Source organism: Moschus berezovskii, chromosome 5, assembly GCF_049115385.1.
Source record: "Moschus berezovskii isolate FMDL1 chromosome 5, NW_MosBer_1.0, whole genome shotgun sequence".
In the NCBI taxonomy this organism is placed as follows: Eukaryota; Metazoa; Chordata; class Mammalia; order Artiodactyla; family Moschidae; genus Moschus; species Moschus berezovskii.
Genome location: NC_142464.1, coordinates 75,882,181 through 75,901,014, shown reverse-complemented (window position 1 = coordinate 75,901,014; position 18,834 = coordinate 75,882,181). Strand labels below are relative to the sequence as shown.

At 37.6% G+C, this 18,834-nt stretch overlaps 1 protein-coding gene across 4 annotated transcripts in view; it reads left to right on the top strand.

The window, feature by feature from the left end:
* The first annotated feature begins 265 nt into the window (after positions 1 to 265).
* Positions 266 to 18,834, top strand: part of NFXL1 (nuclear transcription factor, X-box binding like 1) — a 61,824-nt gene continuing 43,255 nt past the window's right edge. For 2 of the 4 annotated variants that reach the window (XR_016037449.1, XM_055434690.2), the window contains exons 1-11: positions 358 to 428; positions 763 to 1,008; positions 4,295 to 4,468; positions 9,025 to 9,134; positions 10,952 to 11,082; positions 12,310 to 12,488; positions 12,719 to 12,880; positions 12,983 to 13,083; positions 13,681 to 13,795; positions 15,617 to 15,741; positions 16,350 to 16,472. Coding sequence is in view for 3 of the 4 variants with exons in the window: in XM_055434690.2 (XP_055290665.2) it covers positions 765 to 1,008; positions 4,295 to 4,468; positions 9,025 to 9,134; positions 10,952 to 11,082; positions 12,310 to 12,488; positions 12,719 to 12,880; positions 12,983 to 13,083; positions 13,681 to 13,795; positions 15,617 to 15,741; positions 16,350 to 16,472 (1,464 nt within the window). In the remaining variant the exon portion in view is untranslated. Of the gene's footprint in view, positions 429 to 762; positions 1,009 to 4,294; positions 4,469 to 9,024; positions 9,135 to 10,951; positions 11,083 to 12,309; positions 12,489 to 12,718; positions 12,881 to 12,982; positions 13,084 to 13,680; positions 13,796 to 15,616; positions 15,742 to 16,349; positions 16,473 to 18,834 lie in introns of all 4 variants that reach the window. The other 2 variants (XM_055434689.2, XM_088836325.1) reach the window with 2 other exon arrangements.

Here is an 18,834-nt window from a genome sequence, read left to right as displayed (position 1 = left end):
CAGTCGTATCTGACTCTTTGCGACCCCAGGGACTATACAATCCACGGAATTCTCCAGGAAAGAATACTGGAGTGGGTAGCCTTTCCCGTCTCCAGCGGATCTTCCCAACCCAGGGATCGAACCCAGGTCTCCCGCATTGCGGGCGGATTCTTTACCAGCTGAGCCTGTACAAGAGAAGCCGGAACCCCAGAGCATTTCGGGAACTGTAGTTTCCGAAGGCCCGGTTCAGTTGGCGCATGCGTTCCGAGGACTTGCCAACACACAGAAAAGGTCCCGGATGAGGAAGCGGTCGGTGATGCCACGCGTTCTGCGATCTGTTGGCGTGGACTTCTGGGACTTGTAGTCGCTGGAGGCGGGCGCCGTCGGTAAGGAGACGTAGCTTTCCTTGGGGTTCGCTACTGCAGTTGCTTCCCGGCGGGATACGCCGGGTCAGTCGGTTGTTCTCCCATCACCGCGCTACTCCGAGGCCCGAGAAGCTCTTTCCTTCTCCCTCGACTCTTTCTCCGTGGCTGTATGCGCCTTGCTCTGCAGTCCATTTCTCTGCCTAGCTCTCTCCCTCTCCTAGCCATTTCCAAAGCCTGGGCGTAGTGGGGTCTCGCCCTCTGGGAGAGACAGGGCCGCGACCTTTACAAATCCGGCCCCCTCCCGCGGAGACCCTCCTCATTCCACCCTCATCTCGGTTTCCCTCAGTGTCCTTTTCCTCAGACTCCTCAGCACCACAGCTCTCACGCTCCTTCCACTCTTTTTTTTTCCTCTCTGCAGGGATGGAAGCTTCCTGGCGCCAGGTGGCCGGTGGTCGAGGCCGAGCCCGAGGAAGAGCCACTGCGGCCCCCTCCTCTGGAAATGGAGTCCATCTCCGCGGCGCCGGAGGAGGGCGAGAGAAGGGGTCGGTGGGCGCTGCTGGTCCTGGCCTCAGCCCGGGAGGAGCGTCCACCCCCGCGGCTGCAGGTAGCTCAGCGCGGCGCAGCCCCGCTGGGTCTGAAGCGCCGCAGACTTCCGTGGCCGGTGGTGAGAATGGCTCCTGTTCTCGGGCTCACCTGAATGCCCACCTCCTGAGGCACTGCCTAGTCCGAGCTGCCTCCGCGTTCACTTCTTTCCTTCTCCTTCGGGAGTTTATAATTGGTCTCACTTCCCAAAACTTTCAGGCAGCTGCTCATTCTAAGCCGATTCCCATCACACCTTATTCGTCATCAGTTTAATTGATATTAATCTTTGTTATTTTTCCGTCCAGTAGTCTTCGCTTCACTCTTGTCTGTTGAATCCCCAAGGTTGCCCACCGGTCTGATTTAGCGTATAGTTTGGTTAACACAATGCGTTAAATCTGAATTGATTGCCAGCAGGCAATTTTTGGTTTTTCTTTTTAAAATTTTATAAAAATCCTGTTAGCAACTTTTCTTCTAAAACACTGTGGCTTTCGTAGTTTTATGCGTGGCAACAGTCAGCTGGGCCGAGTTACAGAAATCCCTTTTAGATTGTATTTAGGCTTTCCCCTTAGCATTTTGTCTCCTACTTCTGGGGCTGATTGTCATTTTTCATCTTTGATTGCTTAGTTTAGTGACTTTAATTATCTATGTCTTATACGCACTTGAGTTTGTGGTAGTTTTCTGCTGTGGTCACAAATTTCTAGTCACATATTTTGTGTCCTTTCCTGGATGTATCTGGTGTGGCCTCCTCCAGCTTGTCAATATCCTTCACCCAAGGCAATGGACAGGAGTTGGAGTTAACTCTCAGTGATAGTGAAGGACAGGGAAGCCTGGCTTGCTGCAGTTCATGGGGTCGCAAAGAGCTTAGTGACTGAACAACAAAGCATTGTTTTGGTGGAGTCTAGCAGCTGGAGGAGCCTGGTAGGCTGCAGTCCGTGGGATCGCTAAGGGTCGGACACGACTGAGCGACTTCACTTTCACACATTGGAAAAGGAAATGGCAACCCACTCCAGTGTTCTTGCCTGGAGAATCCCAGGGACAGGGGAGCCTGGTGGGCTTCCGTCTATGGGGTCACACAGAGTCGGACACGACTGAAGTGACTTAGCAGCAGCAGCTTTCAGTGGAGAAGGCAATGGCAACCCACTCCAGTACTCTTGCCTGGAAAATCCCATGGACGGAGGAGCCTGATAGGCTGCAGTCCATGGGGTCGCTAAGAGTCGGACTCAACTGAGCGACTTCACTTTCACTTTTCACTTTCATGCATTGGAGAAGGAAATGGCAACCCACTCCAGTGTTCTTGCCTGGAGAATCCCAGGGACAGAGGAACCTGGTGGGCTGCCGTCTATGGGGTCGCACAGAGTCAGACACGACTGAATCGACTTAGTTAGCAGCAGCATCAGCAGCTTTCAGTTGTCCACAGTAGTGAAAGAGTGCAGGGTGAGTAAGGGAATAAGCGCAGAAATCATTTTATTGTTGTATTTTTCAAAATATATTTTTTTGGCTGGAGGAGCAAATTGAGTTTCTGAATATTTTACCTCCTCAGCTAATTTTAAAGTTAGGTGATATTCTGAGTTTATGATAGTGGTGAGTTACTGAGTATGATATTGGTGGTAGTGAGGTATGCAAGAGGGAGACTTGTGAACAGTTTTGGTAAACTTCCTTGGATTTTGTGGATAGAGAAAAGCAAGCATCCTTCAACTGGATAATTGAGATTTGACTGTAAGAAATAATATATGGGAAGTTTGCTTGGTCAGCTGTCTTTGAGATGATCTGGTCTGGGTCTATTGATCAGGTTATGAATGTTTTTATTATATCTGCTTCAGCCTTTAAAAAAATTTGAGTCATATATCTTATATCAATTAGTTTTCTACTAGCACTCAAAGATTCCTATGTAAGCTCTGTTCATTTTCCTCCAGTTTTATTTGAAACACCCAGGAGTTCTCAGCCAAGCCAGCTTCAATAAGAAAAGGAAAGCATTTCATGAGGAAAATAAAGATAAAACATCATTAAATACAAATACACCACCTAAAATAGGAAAGTTTGTATGAGTAGTGACTCATCAGTTTCAAGCATAAAGTACATTTTTTAGTGTGCTGATGAATTCGGCACTAATGAATTAAGATCAATTCAGTATGTTTGTGGCTCCTTTCTTGAACTGTGGTTGCTGTCCAGAAGAGTTTATTAATAATGCTTGAAGAGAATTCTGATTGTCCTTGCTCTTGAGGAGTTTGAAGTCTCGTTGGGAATGTACTATGAAGTAGTCTAATTATTTTTTTGCATTATTTAAGCAAGTAACAAAGTCACAAGTACAGACAGTTCCAAACAGAATAATGAAACTAATTCAAAACTTATTTAACATTTCTTTTTGGACTGAAGTTGTGAGAAGCACATTTTCCATGTTAGCAGTATTTTGTGTGGGATTCCTGTGCTTAGTCACTCAGTCGTGTCTCACTCTTTGTGACCCCATGGACTGTAGCTCGCTAGGCTCCTCTGCCCATGGGGAGTCTCCAGGCAAGAATACTGGAATAGCTTACCATGCCCTCTTCCAGGGGATCTTCTTGTGGCCCAGGGATTGAACCCAGGTCTCCCCGCATTGCAGACGGATTCTTTACTGTTCGAGCCATGGTCATTCACTTCTTGTGTGCGATTAATGTTCAGTAAATGTGCTTTGTGACCACATGCTAATAAAGACAAACAAGTTCTTGCGCTTTCTAAGCAGCAGATTGTAAACACAGTGGGCATACAGTGAATATTGCTTGTGCTAAGGCTTTGGTGGGCCAGGCCATGTTGGGTTTGTAGTATGGAAGAAGATGATTTGAAAAACCACCTGGCTTTGCTGATTCTGATGTGCTCCCAGTGGGTATGTTTCCCACCTCTTAAGAATCACTGTGTACCATTCATTTAAAACTTTTTTTTAAATTATTGGAATATAATTGCTATGCATTGTTGTGTTAGTTTCTGCTGTACAACAAAGTGAATCAGCTGTGTATCCCTTCCCTCTTGAACCTTCCTACCATTTATTTTTAAACGTCTCACTTTAATTTTGTTAATGTCCTTCTCTTGAGGTTGATCACCAGTTTTTTGATACTTTAATATGCCTTTATAATTTAAAAAATTGATTTGTTAGTCACTCTAGCACAGTTTGTTGCATTTAGTAGAATATTTAACAAAAATGAAAGTTTATATTGTGGTATTCTCTTTACCTATATGACAAGAAATTTGAAAATACTTTTTTTCATAGATGACAGTAAAATAGAATGCACCAAAGGTGACTTTTAAATTTGTATTTTAATAATGTGTTGGTATATCATGTCTTGCTTTTTGCGAGATTGTTTTGCAGAAATGAAAAACATTTTTTTTCTGTTAAGCAGAGCTCATGTCTCAAAAGAAATTTGAGGAAATCAAGAAGGCTAATCAGGCTGCAGCCCAAAAAATTGTTGAAGAACACTTTAACTCTTCATCTGAAGAAGAAGGGGATGAAGATTTTGAAGGAAAAAGAGGAAAAATAGTTGCTAATACATTTATAACTTATACTACTCAGACAGGTACTGTATGATCTTTTAAATTTTGATATTTTTCCATCAAATGAAAAATATATTCCTGACTTTTTCTAACACCTTTACTCTGTGTGGGATACTTTAGTATCTTAAGAATGAACATTCTTGTGCTGTGGAGTTGAATTTTTACACCTTTTACTATTTGAGTTATATGTTTTATCACAGTAATAGAATGGCAATGTCTTTTACAGCCTTAGAAATTCTCTTTGGTGTTTAATTGGCATCTCATTAGTATGCCTGGGTGGTGGGGGTGGGGTATCTTCCCTGAGAGATGAGTTGGCTCCAGTTGTTCCTGATGATGCTTTGATTGTACTTGAAGACTTTGAATACTCCTTTAAATTGATTCTTCATTTTTCTCTTTTTCATTATGTTAAATGTATCTTGGAGTCAGTTTCATTTCTTGACTTTATTCCTTTATTTTATATCTTACAACTTCTGATCTTTATGCTTTAAAAAAAAATCTTAGTCTCCCCAGGTTCAGTGTATACAGTCACATTGTATGTTTTATATATCTGGGTTACTTAGCCACATTTGTTTATGAGAGCAAGGGGCAAAGTGATATTGCTGTGACGATTTGGTACTAAGTGTAGAAATAGATTATTTTCAGTGAAGTGCTCTTATACGTTACACATTTTATGCTTACAGTCATTGATGGAAGCATTCTTGTATGTAAGAGCCACATTAGTTGCTGAGTATATTGATAGCATCATGAGCCTGGGTACACATCATCAAAATGGTTTCCAAGGAATTTACTGTATTGGCGAAGGAATTAAGATTAGGAAACTTGACTAAGAAGTCTGGCTCAGCCAGGTAAAAGTTGGTAAAGAGGAACCTTGAGGTTTCTTGCTTTTAAAGGACTTCATAGAAAGTAACTTCAGGTTTCTTTCAAGAAGACCTCACTTAAACTATTTTAGGTATAGTTGTTATTTTTAAATAGGAAATCCAGTGATATAACTGAGTATTTCTGTCTAGTGTTTAGAAAACTTTTATCATTTATGAGCTTTGTTAATTTTTAACCCAGCTTTCATGTCAAAGTGTTAAGGCAATTTTTCATATGCTGTATGGTGTCACATCCATAGGTATTTTGATATCCATTCCATTGTGTTCTGTACTTTGCCTCTACCAAAGTAAGGAACTTGACTAGTACAGTAAATGCCAGAGTCATGAGATGGTTCCCATCTCACGTTAGTGAGTTGAACACCAGAATTTAACCGAAGAAGTTCCATTTTTTCTGCGTGAGCACAGCCTTTATACTTTCATGTCAAGTTTCAGACTTTAGTGGTCGCTTCCTGTTGGATATTGTTATCTTATGGAAACATAAACATATGTTGAAAGATAACTTATTTATTGTCTTATTTTCTTTATATTAGTTAGTAGTGCCACAGTTTCCCAGTCACCCACCTAAGGCAGAAGTCTGGGAGCAGGGTTGGCATATACATGACATGAGTATATTTTATTTGCTCCCACTCCTCCCCTCTGCCCATGTCAGACAGCTCTTCAGACACAGCAGTCTTTCCTTCTGAATCTTGGCATGAACATTGACTTTTCAAAGCAATACAATCTCATTGTCACCAAGTCCTGCTGAGTTTTACTTCCTAAATTTCTTAAATTCACCCCACCTTTCCCTATACTGTCATCACCTTAATTTAGGCCCCTACAGCTGTTTAGTAGGTTTTCAGTTCAGTTCAGTTGCTCAGTCTTTGCGACCCCATGAATCACAGCATGCCAGGCCTCCCTGTCCATCACCAACTCCCGGAGTTCACTCAAACTCATGTCCATCGAGTCGGTGATGCCATCCAGCCATCTCATTCTCTGTCATCCCCTTCTCCTCCCACCCCCAATCCCTCCCAGCATCAGAGTCTTTTCCAGTTAGTCAGCTCATCGCATGAGGTGGCCAAAGTATTGGAGTTTCAATATCAGCATCAGTCCTTCCAATGAACACCCAGGATTCATCTCCTTTAGAATGGACTGGTTGGATCTCCTTGCAGTCCAAAGGACTCTAAAGAGTCTTCTCCAGCACCACAGTTCAAAAGCATCAATTCTTCGGCGCTCAGCTTACTTCACAGTCCAACTCTCACATCCATACATGACCACGGGAAAAACCATAGCCTTGACTAGGCGGACCTTGGTTGGCAAAGTAATGTCTCTGCTTTTTAATATGCTATCCAGGTTGGTCATAACTTTCCTTCCAAGGAGTAAGCGTCTTTTAATTTCCTGGCTGCAATCAGCATCTGCAGTGATTTTGGAGCCCAAAAAAATAAAGTCTGACACTGTTTCCCCATCTATTTCCCATGAAGTGATGGGACCAGATGCCATGATCTTCGTTTTCTGAATGTTGAGCTTCAATCCAACCTTTTCACTCTCCTCTTTCACTTTCATCAAGAGGCTTTTGAGTTCCTCTTCATTTTCTGCCGTAAGGGTGGTGTCATCTGCATATCTAAGGTTATTGATATTTCTCCCAGCAATCTTGATTCCAGCTTGTGCTTCTTCCAGCCCAGCGGCCCTCATGATGTACTCTGCATATAAGTTAAATAAGCAGGGTGACAATATACAACCTTGACGTACTCCTTAGTAACTATTAAATAATAGTTATTTAAATCCACATAATAGCTCTGTCGGGTAGATGTTATTATTGCTACTATTTTAAAGATGAGAAAGCTGAGATGGACATATTGACTTACTAAAGGTCATTTTTTGCTTCATCTACTGTAACTACCGCCTCTCTGGTACTTCATGTTTCCAGTCTTGGCCTCCTCACAGTCATTTTTCTTCAGTGCCAGAGTGATCTTTTTAAAATGCATGACTTCAAATGCCATCCTATCCACCATGACATCTTGGGCAGTATACTTTATTGCTGCAGCCAAGTTTTAGCACAGTTTTCAAAGAAGTCTTACATAAATTTTATAAATATAAGATTAGACTTTATTTACGTCTATTCATCTTGTTTTCATCTTCTATGTTACATGGTAGCTGTTAAATTAGATGAAATTTTAAAATGCTCTACTTTTGTTAGAGCCAGCTATGTCAAAGAACTAAATATATAGAATATGGTTGTTAAGTCTGCCTTTAAGGATTCTCTTCACACTTTGATATTTATTCAAAACAATTGTCTTTAGTAAGTTTATAGTATTTTATAGTTTTGGGAATGATTTTATGTAGATTTTGTTTAATAACCTAAATTATACTTGTGTTTATAGTATGGTAGAACACGATTTTGTGAGTCTTGTGTTTACCTAGATGGTCTTAGTAAGTAAAGAATTATCCAGGTGTCCTTTTTATTTTTCTTTTTGATGACATGAATTTTGGCTTGTACAATTTTATCGCTATGTTCTGTACTTATGATAGTTTATGCTAATAGTGTACTTTTCTTGGGGACTTGGTTAACCTCTATTGAATAATCTTTATTATACTAAATGCCTGTAGGTTTAATTTTCTTACACTAAAGTGACTCAGATTATTGTCCTTTTGGTGTCATGTGAGCTTTGGGGTTGTTTTTCTGCCTTTCATTGTGCTGTTACTTCGTGGACCTTCCTGTATTAAACCCTTGCTGCAGCATAGCATGGAGAAGGCAGTGGCACCCCACTCCAGTACTCTTTCCTGGAAAATCCCATGGACAGAGGAGCCTGGTAGGCTGCAGTCCATAGGGTCACTAAGAGTCGGACATGACTAAGCGACTTCACTTTCACTTTTCACTTTCATGCATTGGAGAAGGAAATGGCAACCCACTCCAGTGTTCTTGCCTGGAGAATCCCAGGGACAGGGGAACCTGGTGGGCTGCCGTCTACGGGGTTGCACAGAGTCGGACACGACTGAAGCAACTTAGCAGCAGCAGCATAACATAGTGGTCAAGAGGGCTCACTTTGGAGCCATACCAAAGTTACTTAAAGGTTATGTGCTTCAGTTTTCTCATCTGTAAAATGAAATTAAAAACATTTTATTTAATCTTACTGAAATACGAATAATGCAGTGTGTGTGTCTTTCAAGTAAATGTTTAATGATTGCTTAAAGAAAATTCGGTGTAGTAATTTTTTTTCTAAGTCAATTTAACGAAACAAGGTTATTGTACTGTATTGATCTTTTGATTCGACAGATTTTTACTAAGAACATGCTTTGTCAGACAGACTCATGCACACAGACATGCACACAGACTCTTATACACTTACACATTGATGGACATATGCTTATATTTAGGCTCAGTGGCTCTGCTGAGTTTCTACTTTTCAGTTCCTTTCACTTCGCTTTTTGGTATGCTTTCTCTTATTACTTGACATCTTGCTGCCTTTGCCTGAGGCTCTGCCCCCACCGGATTTGTTAAGGACTGTAACAGCAGGTAAACTCTGAGAGAAGGTCAAAATAGAATGCATGGACTTTGTGACCCCTTGGCAGTTCACTGGTTGCTTTTTTTCTTTAGCTTTTCCTGTTTTTAGCTGTAGTTTGAACAATTGACAATACTAGACAGTTCTCATGTAATGTGGTGCTATTGGTGACTTTGTGTTATTTTCAGATGTTGGTTAACCTTAAGTTTTCAATTTTTAAATTTCAAGATGGAGATGTACGAGAATTAGAGCGAACGAAACAGTACGTAAATGAAGCTTTTCAAGCCGGGGCTATGACATGCTTAATTTGTATTGCTTCAGTGAAGAGAAACCAAGCAGTAAGTTTTTGTCCTTATCTAAAATCGTTATCGCCCTCAAATATCTTATTTTGCATGTATAATTTGCAATCATTTATTACTCTTTGCTTATTTTTGTTCAAAAATGTTTCATTTGAGAATTCTATTTGTAAATTGATATTCAGTTTTGGGGAATCTGTGATTAAAAGAAAAATACCTCTAAATGAGCAATGAATATTTTCAGCACTATTAATAAAACTGAAGTAAATATTTTCAGTTTCAATGTATATGTCATGTTGATAAAGCATTTTTAGCATCAGTACGTTATAGAGATTCACACAAGTACTGAAATGTTAAATAAACTATATTTCATTACCTTCACCAGGTTTTAAAAAATATAGTTATGTTCCCTGCCTTCAAGGAAGTAAAACCTAGCAGTGACATTTATGGTTTATTAGTGACTTGTCTTGTGTTGAAGGTGCTTCTGGAAAGTACCTAGGGTTAATGGGGAGAGATGGATTCAGAGATAACTTATGTACTTAGAGATTCTGTGGCCTAATGGTGAAGTTATATATGTGTAAATTTAAAGAACATTAATAAAGCAATTAAGGGAAAGTGACGACTGAATGTGATAGACTCTCCATTTAGACCTCAAGTTAATCCTCTGCTATTGTAGCACCATTGCCTGGAGAAGGGCAGTCAGGTCAGATGTGAAATGGATGGGTCGCATAGAATGATCCAGAAATTTAAGCTGTATCAGATAGGATAGCATAGCAGCTGCACGTGCCTTTGGTGCTTCTGGTTGGCTTACTCGGAATTCAGCTGCAGTGGAGGAATAGTCTCTGCATTAAACACTTGCTGTCTGTGGGTTTTTCCCCCAACCTCACTGCTTTCTCTCTGGGAACTAACTCAGCAGGAAATGGGTGTAGTACCGAAGTCGGGCAGAGTTAATGCCCGCTGGGGCAACATTCCACCATAGGGAGTTGGGGGATGAGTGCCCCAGCTTCCTCTTTGCTAGTAGTTGGGGCTGGAGTTGTCCTAGGCATGTTTTTTGTGGTTCTTCAGAGCATTCCTAACAGGACTGAACTTTGGCCCTTAGTGGTAATCAGCTGAGTAATATGCAGTTTATTAGCATTTCCTTTTCCCTCTCTTGACCTTTTACTTTTATATCCCAGTTCTTTTCTTAGGCACTGCTTTTTTGGGGGAACTCAAACTAAGAAGTTGGCTTTTTTTCAGTGCTTCTGCTGGCTTATGATATATATATATATTTTTTTTTTCAAGTTTTTTGTTCACCCCAGTTTTAGAATTTAGCATTAATTATGAGACTAATAGATTTTTTATAACAATGGGGCAACAGAGATTATATGTACATACTTGTGTTTAAGGATTCCTTTTGTGGTGTTATTTACAATTAGAAAAACCTAAATGTACAACAACCCAAGATTTGTTAAATTATGGTATATAAATCAATGTGATACCTGCTATGCAGCTATAAATATCATGTTGTATGAACATATTTGATAAGGGTAACTGCTTATACTATGTTTTAAAAAAGGCTACAGTTATTTATCAGTATGACCTCATTTTTTAAAAAGTATGAAATATACACAAAAACATTAGAGATTTTTCAAAACGTTAGCAGTGGTCTCTAGCTGAATGAATCTGGATGGTTAATATTATTTTTCTTTAAAGTGTTCTACATGTAAATTAATTTTTTAAAATAACTTTTCTTCTATTATGCTAGAGGAAGGTTTTTTTCCTGTAACTAGCTCTTGAAAATGATACTTATTTTAAAGTATTGTGGAATTATCAAAGAAAAATCATTTTGTGTTTGTTAATCTCTGATACCTTTGTCTTAGGTTTGGAGTTGTTCAGGATGTTTCTGTATATTTCACATGCCCTGTATCCAGAAGTGGGCTAAAGACAGCCAGTTTCTGATATCTTCTCTGACGGATGATGATTTTGGAAAGAGAGATTATCCCTGGCCTTGGTAACTTTCTCTAATTTAGTTGGAGTGTTTAGTAGTAAAATAAATGAAAATTGTATCTTCTAAGTTGCTTTATTGGCAATTTAATTATCCATGCTTGGCCTTCAAGTAGTCATTTGGTTTGTGAAGATATGAAACCTACTAATGGCTCCCCCATTGCCCCAGCTTGTATAACTACTAGTTCCTTTTGGTAACTAATAAATCATTCAGATTCTGCACCCCCAGCCCCCCACCACAAAGCAATGCTTTAGTTATCTTTTTAAAGAACTTTTAATTTCTTTTCAACTAGAATCCATTGAAATTCTGCAGCTTCTCTCAGGAGCTCCTGTTTGTATATTTTAGTATCATATTGTACAAGACTGTCATCTAACACTTTGATCATTGGCTTCCTAGTTTTATCCTTGAAATCTATTAAAGCTTCAGGTTATCCAATCTTATTAAATTTTCTACATGTATTATTGTAGTTTGGCTTCTAGGACCAAAACTGCTTTATTTTTGTCTTACTGGGTAAAAATCTGTTTTAGCAGAGATTGTGAAATGGTATTTGAACTTTTCTTTGACTTAGGCATATTTGAAATATATATATATTTGTATTAGATGTTAAATATGAATATTTTTTATTTTCAAATATTTTTCCCCTTCTAGATGTTAAGTCATGTTTTTTGCTGCTATATTACCTACCTGTAACCTGATTTCTCTCTTCTGCTTGCTATTGATAATATATTTTGCTTATTTGTAGACCACTCAACCAAACTTTTAAAATAGTGAGCCTTATAAAATTGGAATGAATAACTCAAGAATAAAGTTCAGGTGGTTAGTAGAAAGCTAACATGACATTCTTGGGTAGCTGTATTTTAGGTATGTGTTGTTTAATACAGTAGCAACTAGCCACATGCAGTTGTTTATACTCTTAAAAATTATGAAATAAAAAATTGCTTCTTCCTCAGTTGTATGTATTAGCCACATTTCAAGTGCTCACTAGCCATATGTGGCTAATGGCTATTGTGTTGGACAGGTATAGAGCACTTCCATCGTCTCAGGAAATTATTGGACAGAGCTGTTCTAGATGGTTGAAGTTGATTTTAGTAAAATCTTGTTTCTTACTAATATAGAGATGGAGCAGAGGTTACATTAATTGATTGTATATACTCCATTGTTAAGTATATTTATATCCCTATCTCATGTCACTTTTATGAATGAAATTAATTTCAGGAATTTCGTTCTTTGTAGTCCCAAATGTAGGTTTGAATACAAACGATCTGATACACCTAGTAGGTACTATTGCTATTGTGGAAAAGTGGAAGATCCACCTTTAGATCCGTGGCTTGTGCCTCATTCATGTGGCCAAGTATGTGAGAGAGATTTTAAACCTTCTTGTGGCCATAAGTGTTTACTCCTCTGCCATCCGGGTGAGTTATATATTATATTTCTTGTTGTTTGTGGGTAGTTATTTCTTCTTACATTGAAGCAAAAAAAATCTTTGTGAAAGTTGAACTCAGAACTTCAGTGTACATAAGAAAATATTTGAAGGGATTGCCTTTTAAAGTATCAGGAAAGTGTTAGGAATTACTGATAGGTGTAGGAACTGAAAATTTTAATTTTTGACTTCTGATTTTTTTTTCCTTTCATTGGATTCTAGGTCCTTGCCCACCTTGTCCCAAGATGGTCACAACTACTTGTTATTGTAAGAAAGCAAAACCTATCCCTCGTCGGTGCAGTGCTAAAGAATGGTCCTGTCAGCTGCCATGTGGACGGAAATTGCTTTGTGGACAACATAAATGTGAAAATCCTTGTCACGCAGGTAAAAGATCATAAGTGTTAGGTGTTCCAGCCTTAAGCAGAAGTCAAAGCAGTCTCCATTGCTTTTATGATGTTCCATGCTTATTTATCGTTTTGATTTTAGGAAGTTGCCCACCCTGTCCGAGAGTTAGTAGACAAAAGTGTGTCTGTGGCAAGCGAATAGCTGAAAGAAGCTGTGCAAGTCCACTGTGGCACTGTGATCAAGTAAGTGTGTATGCATTTTGAGGAGTGGGTGTTAAAGTCTACCGAAGCATATACAATTAGAAATGCTAGTTAGGTTTAGTTGGATAAAAAGAGAGGAAGAACAGCAACTGAGATGAATTTTGTTCATGTTTTAGGAAACTTTTCAACTTAATATCATTTTAATTACCAGGAGAAATTTTTTTTTCAAATTAACAGCGACTTGTTGAATTTCAGATTTAGTACATACGTACTCTTTCTTGCTAGCTTTTTTTCCCTCTCTTTTCCCTCTTCTTGAGTTAATCCACTTGAGGAAGTAGAATTGATTTTGTAGCTTGTCTTAGAATTGGCATGGCTTTAGTACCATTGGAAATCTTTGGTGGATGACCACATGAAACTGTATGTTCTTTATGCCTTTATTATATTTTCAAAATATACTCTGGCACATAAGAAACGAGTGTGTGTGTGTGTGTTTATGCACATTCATGATACCTATGTAAGAGAGAAAGCATAATATGAGGAATATAAAGAAGTTGCTTATTTGTGATTGAGAAATTATTATGTCATATACAAAGTCTTGTTAACTTTTAAGTCTTTAGCATTTACTGCATGTTGTTTTAGGTATGTGGGAAAACACTACCATGTGGTAATCATACGTGTGAGCAAGTTTGCCATGTAGGTGCTTGTGGAGATTGTCCTCGATCTGGGAAAAGGTTCTGTCCGTGTCAGAAGTCAAGTAAGGCTTTCTAAAAAATCTTTAATCAGATTATGATTACTTGTTATGCTAATTATTATATTTTCCTGATTAGTTTTCTCTGGAAACTTACAATGTCGTTTCAATAATAATATAAATTCAATATTAGATTTCTACACACCTGGGTAACAGGACAATGTAGCCTGGTGGATTAAGAACTCAGATTTTGGCCCCAAACTTCCTGAGCATCTGAAATGGGTGTCTTGTCAATCTCAGACCAACCTCTTTTCCACCCATCAAAGCACATTCAAGGTGTATCTTCGGCTTTCATTTGAATGCTCTTCCAACTCCCCTATTCTTTCAACCCCTGGCCAGTGAAGAGAAGTCATTCAGGGAAGTAAATGTCAATACCCTGCGCTGTTTGCTGATAAAACAAACAAAAAACTGAAGTAGAGTGATAATGATATGATCTTTGATTATATGGGTCAGAGGTTAAAGCATCTGCCTGCAATGCAGGAGACCTGGGTTCGATCCCTGGGTCGGGAAGATCCCCTGGACAAATGGCAACCCACTCCAGTGTTCTTGCCTGGAGAATCCCATGGACGGAGGAGCCTGGTGGGTTACAGTCCACGGGGTCGCAAAGAGTCGGACACGACTGAGCGACTTAACTTTCACTTTGATTATATAAGGGTCACCATTCTGAATAGCGTGCCAACACATGTAAATCTGGGTGAGTTAAGACTGTGATGAATATAAGTATTGCAAGATGTATTCCTGATTTAGTTCCTTCCTCTGATCCCATTTCTTTCTTTCCTTGCATGAATAAATCTCTGCTAAAATTAAAAAAAAAAAAAAGACTAGACATATCTGGGTTGAAATCCCACTTTCTTGAACTATACTTTTCTCAAGTTAAATGGGGACAATAGTAGTACCTTCTTTATAAGATAATTGTGAGAATTAAGTGATAAAATGCACATAAATGATTTAGTGTAGTGGCCAGCACATGAAGGAAACCTAATAGTTATAAACTCTTGCCATTATTCTGTATTAGATTATAGGTGAATTTAGTTTTGACTGCTTTGAGATAAAGGCACAGAAGTTTCAGTTGATGTTCACTTTCTTGATTTAGCACCAACACCAGCACACGTTTGTGAGATTATTGCCAACATTTGTTATAAAATGTTTATGTTAAAGGCCAGTTTCATAATTTCAAAATCTAGATCTTTTTTTTTCATCCTATGAGCTTGTTTAGAGCAATTTTCTTTTTTTTTTTCATTCTGTATATTGTAGAATTCTTCCTAGTGGTTTCCAGGGACTTACTCATTTCTTTAGAAAAGTGTTTCTGAAGTAGTTAGCTCATAAAAACGTGCTTCCTGAGTAAGGTAACGTGTCATGTGTCGAATTCTTTTTAAAATGCATAAACTTTGGGACTTCCCTGGCAGTCCAGTAATTAAGAATTCTCCTTGCAATGCAGGGGACCTGGGTTGGATCCCTGTTTGGGAACTAGGATCCCACATGCCACAGAGCGGCTAAGCCTGTGTGCCACAACGAAGATCTGACGTGCCGCAACTTAAGATCCCACATGCCACAGAGCGGCTAAGCCTGTGTGCCACAACGAAGATCTGACGTGCCGCAACTTAAGATCCGACGCAACCAAATAAATTTTTTTTTAAAAAAAGCATAAACTTTACAGTGTTAGGGGTTATTTTCATTAAAGTGAACTTTTTCCATTAATTATGTGTATGCAAAAACTCATGTCAGAAAATCCTGTCATTTAGGGAACCAGAAGTATGTGGCGCATTATTAGTGCTTTATAATAATATGTGTTATTATTAATACTGATTTCTTTTTGTCTGCTTCTAGAATTTTCCTTGCCTTGTACAGAAGATGTACCAACTTGTGGAGACAGTTGTGACAAAGTACTTGAATGTGGAATCCATAGATGTTCACAGCGTTGTCATCGAGGTCCTTGTGAAACATGTAGACAAGTTAGTCATCTCCTGCAATAATTACTTTTTTAACAGCTGTCATAATATGTTAAATGGGATTGTTTTATAATTGTACTCTTAAACATCTGTTGTCATGATCTAACATTTATTATGAAACAGGAGAGTATGCCAGCAGTTAAATCTGAAATTACCATTTATTTTGTATTCCTTGGTAAAAGTTTGAATGTTGTCATTTTTAGACTAATGTGGACTTGTTTGTTCTCAGTAGACATTTGAAGCAACAATGAATTAAGCTTAGTGATGATGGAAAAAAATGCCTAGGTGTCATTTTGGTTTTGACATACTACCACATAGTCCAGTTTTCTTGTTTTATTGAAACTAGATGTATAGATATTATGGTGTAATTAGATATAAGAGATTTTAATTGTTTTACTATTTAATATCAGGTTTTTACTAAATTTAATAATAGAAATACTGTGAAGTCTTTTTGGAACAAGTGTCTTAGAAAATTCAGCTTTTTTTTTTTTTTTTAAGTCTTTAATACAAAAGGCTCTTAAAACTTTTCTCTTTCATTTTTTAGTAATTATAGAGATAGCAATGTGAAAAAAATCAAATCAACAAAAGTCAATAGCGTTTGATTCTTCCAGGAAGTGGAAAAGCATTGTCGCTGTGGGAAGCATACAAAACGAATGCCGTGCCATAAACCTTATCTTTGTGAAACTAAGTGTGTGAAGATGCGGGACTGTCAGAAGCATCAGTGTAGGAGAAAGGTAATAAGCTTGGAAAACTGATTTTTAAAGTTCTTTTGAGTTTTTCCTTTTGGGGTCCATGATAAGTGCCATCTTGATTTGTTCCTCAGATATTTAGACATATTCTTTGCTTCCTATATGAAATATTAATAAATATTCTATATTGTTGTTTGTATTAGTGGGAGTTCTACCAATGTTTTTAAATAACAATGGTGTCCTTTTGTCCCGTGCATAATTCTTTTGACTTGATTCTCTGGCTGTTTCTGTTCTCTGACTAAAACATCATGGCAGTGTTAGCATTGTCATTTGGTTTTGTAGAAGCTTAACTTCTGCTGTTCAGATCTTATCTGTAGAAACTTGGTTCAGTATAAGGAGTATTTTATTGAGTCTGTAGATTTGCAGTTTTTTCAAGCCTCTTTTATTATTATAAATTATCCCTCTTGTTCTTAAATTTATTAAAGATACCTTGTTCTTAAATTTATTAAATATAGTGATTTCAACTTTGTTTTTTGTAGTGTTAATACAGTATATCTTTTCCATCCTTTTAACTTATTCATATCTTTATATTTAAAGTGAACATCTACGGAGAGCACTTAGATATTTTTTTTAATTCAATCTTTATTGTTTAATTTGAGTGTAGATCATTTACATTTCTTATGATCTTTAATAAGATGGTTGGATTTAAATCTGTCATTTTGCTATTTATTTTGTTTGCCCATCTGTTCTTTGTTTCTTTTCCTTCTTTTGTGTCTTCTATTTGATTGAGTGTTGCTTTTCAGTGATTCCACTTTACCTCCTTTATTTCATTCTCACACATTTTATGCCATTTTTAAAAAAAATCTTAAATATATTGTTTTTGCTTTAAATAGGTATCTTTCAAAGAATTTGAAAAAATATGTAATCTTTTATATTTATCATCAAACTCATGACTTTTGCCATTTTTCATCCTTTTATAAAGATTCAGGTTTCTATCTGGTTTCATTTTCTTTTATCTGAAGAATTTCCTTTAATACCTCTTGAGTGCTGGTCATGGAGTCTTTCAATTTTTGTAAACTCTCTTTAGCTTTTGTTTGTGAAAAATCTGTTTACTGTATGATTTTTATTTGAAAGTTTTCCCCCTGTACTTTGAACTATTTTTGTTATCTTTGTTCTTCTGTATGTATCTTTTTTCTTTGACTATTTAAAAAGATTTTTCTTTATCATTAGTCTTCAGGAATTTATTAGTGATTTCCTTTGTATTGCCTTCTTCATGTTTCTTTTGCTCAGCCTTTGTTGAGCTTCTTGTATTTCTTTATAGTTTTCATCATATTTATGACATTTTCAGTCTTTATTTCTTCAAATATTTCTCCTACTCTTTGCTTTCTGACACTCCAGTGATGTATATGTCAAATTACTTGAGGGCCTATAGTTCTAATGCTTCACTGATGCTCCATTTATTATTTAGTCTTTTTAATTTTCATATTTTATGTTAGCTTATATTGCTTTATCTTCAAGTTCACTAAGTTTTCTTTTGCATTGTATAATCCCATTTTTAATCCCATCATGTATTTTCTCATCTCAGACAGTATTTTTTCATCTGAGACTTGGAGTTGTATTTTTTCTGTATCTTCCATGTCTGTCCTTTTCATGCTCATTCTTTCTTCTGTCGTCATCAATGTAGGTGGATGGGCTATATTTCACATGCCTATTTTAATGTCCTTATTTACTAATTCTGTCATGTGTCATTTCTGGGTCTATTTTTGTTAATTGAATTTTGCTTTCGTTTTGGGTTATTCTTTCCTCCTGGGTGACTTTTGATTGGTTTCCAGATAATATGAACTTTATATTTTGTGCTACCATTTCTCCACAAATTCTAACCATACTGGCCTCTGAACCTTGAATTTTGTCTCCTTAACTTGGTGAGACCACTGGACTTTGCTTGTGATTTTTCTCCTTGTGCTGCAGTGTGGAAACTTCCAGGTCTAAGCTTGTGCTATCATAGGATAGGGTTTATCTTTTCATAGGGTTTCTGTCCAATGCTCCCTAATTGTCCAAAATCTGAAAACTGTTGTTTGATATATTTTGTCTGATTTTCTAGTTGTTTAAAGCAGGAGAGTAAATCTGGTCATTATTGCTCATCATGGTGAGAAACAAATCTTTTCCCCCATTGGCACTGGGAAATAGTATTATTTGGTAAATACTTATTGAATTGAATGAACTATTTTAACTTTTAATTGCTTTTCAATAATGTATATTTTGTTTTGAGCTATTTTTATATCCTGAAACTTTTTCTTAAGTAGATTACAAACCCATGTTTCTTGAAGACAATTGTAGTGTGTATTTTATTTCCAAGGTTTGGATATATGAAATGTCAAGGAGTTAGAATGGCGGATGAAACTTTTAA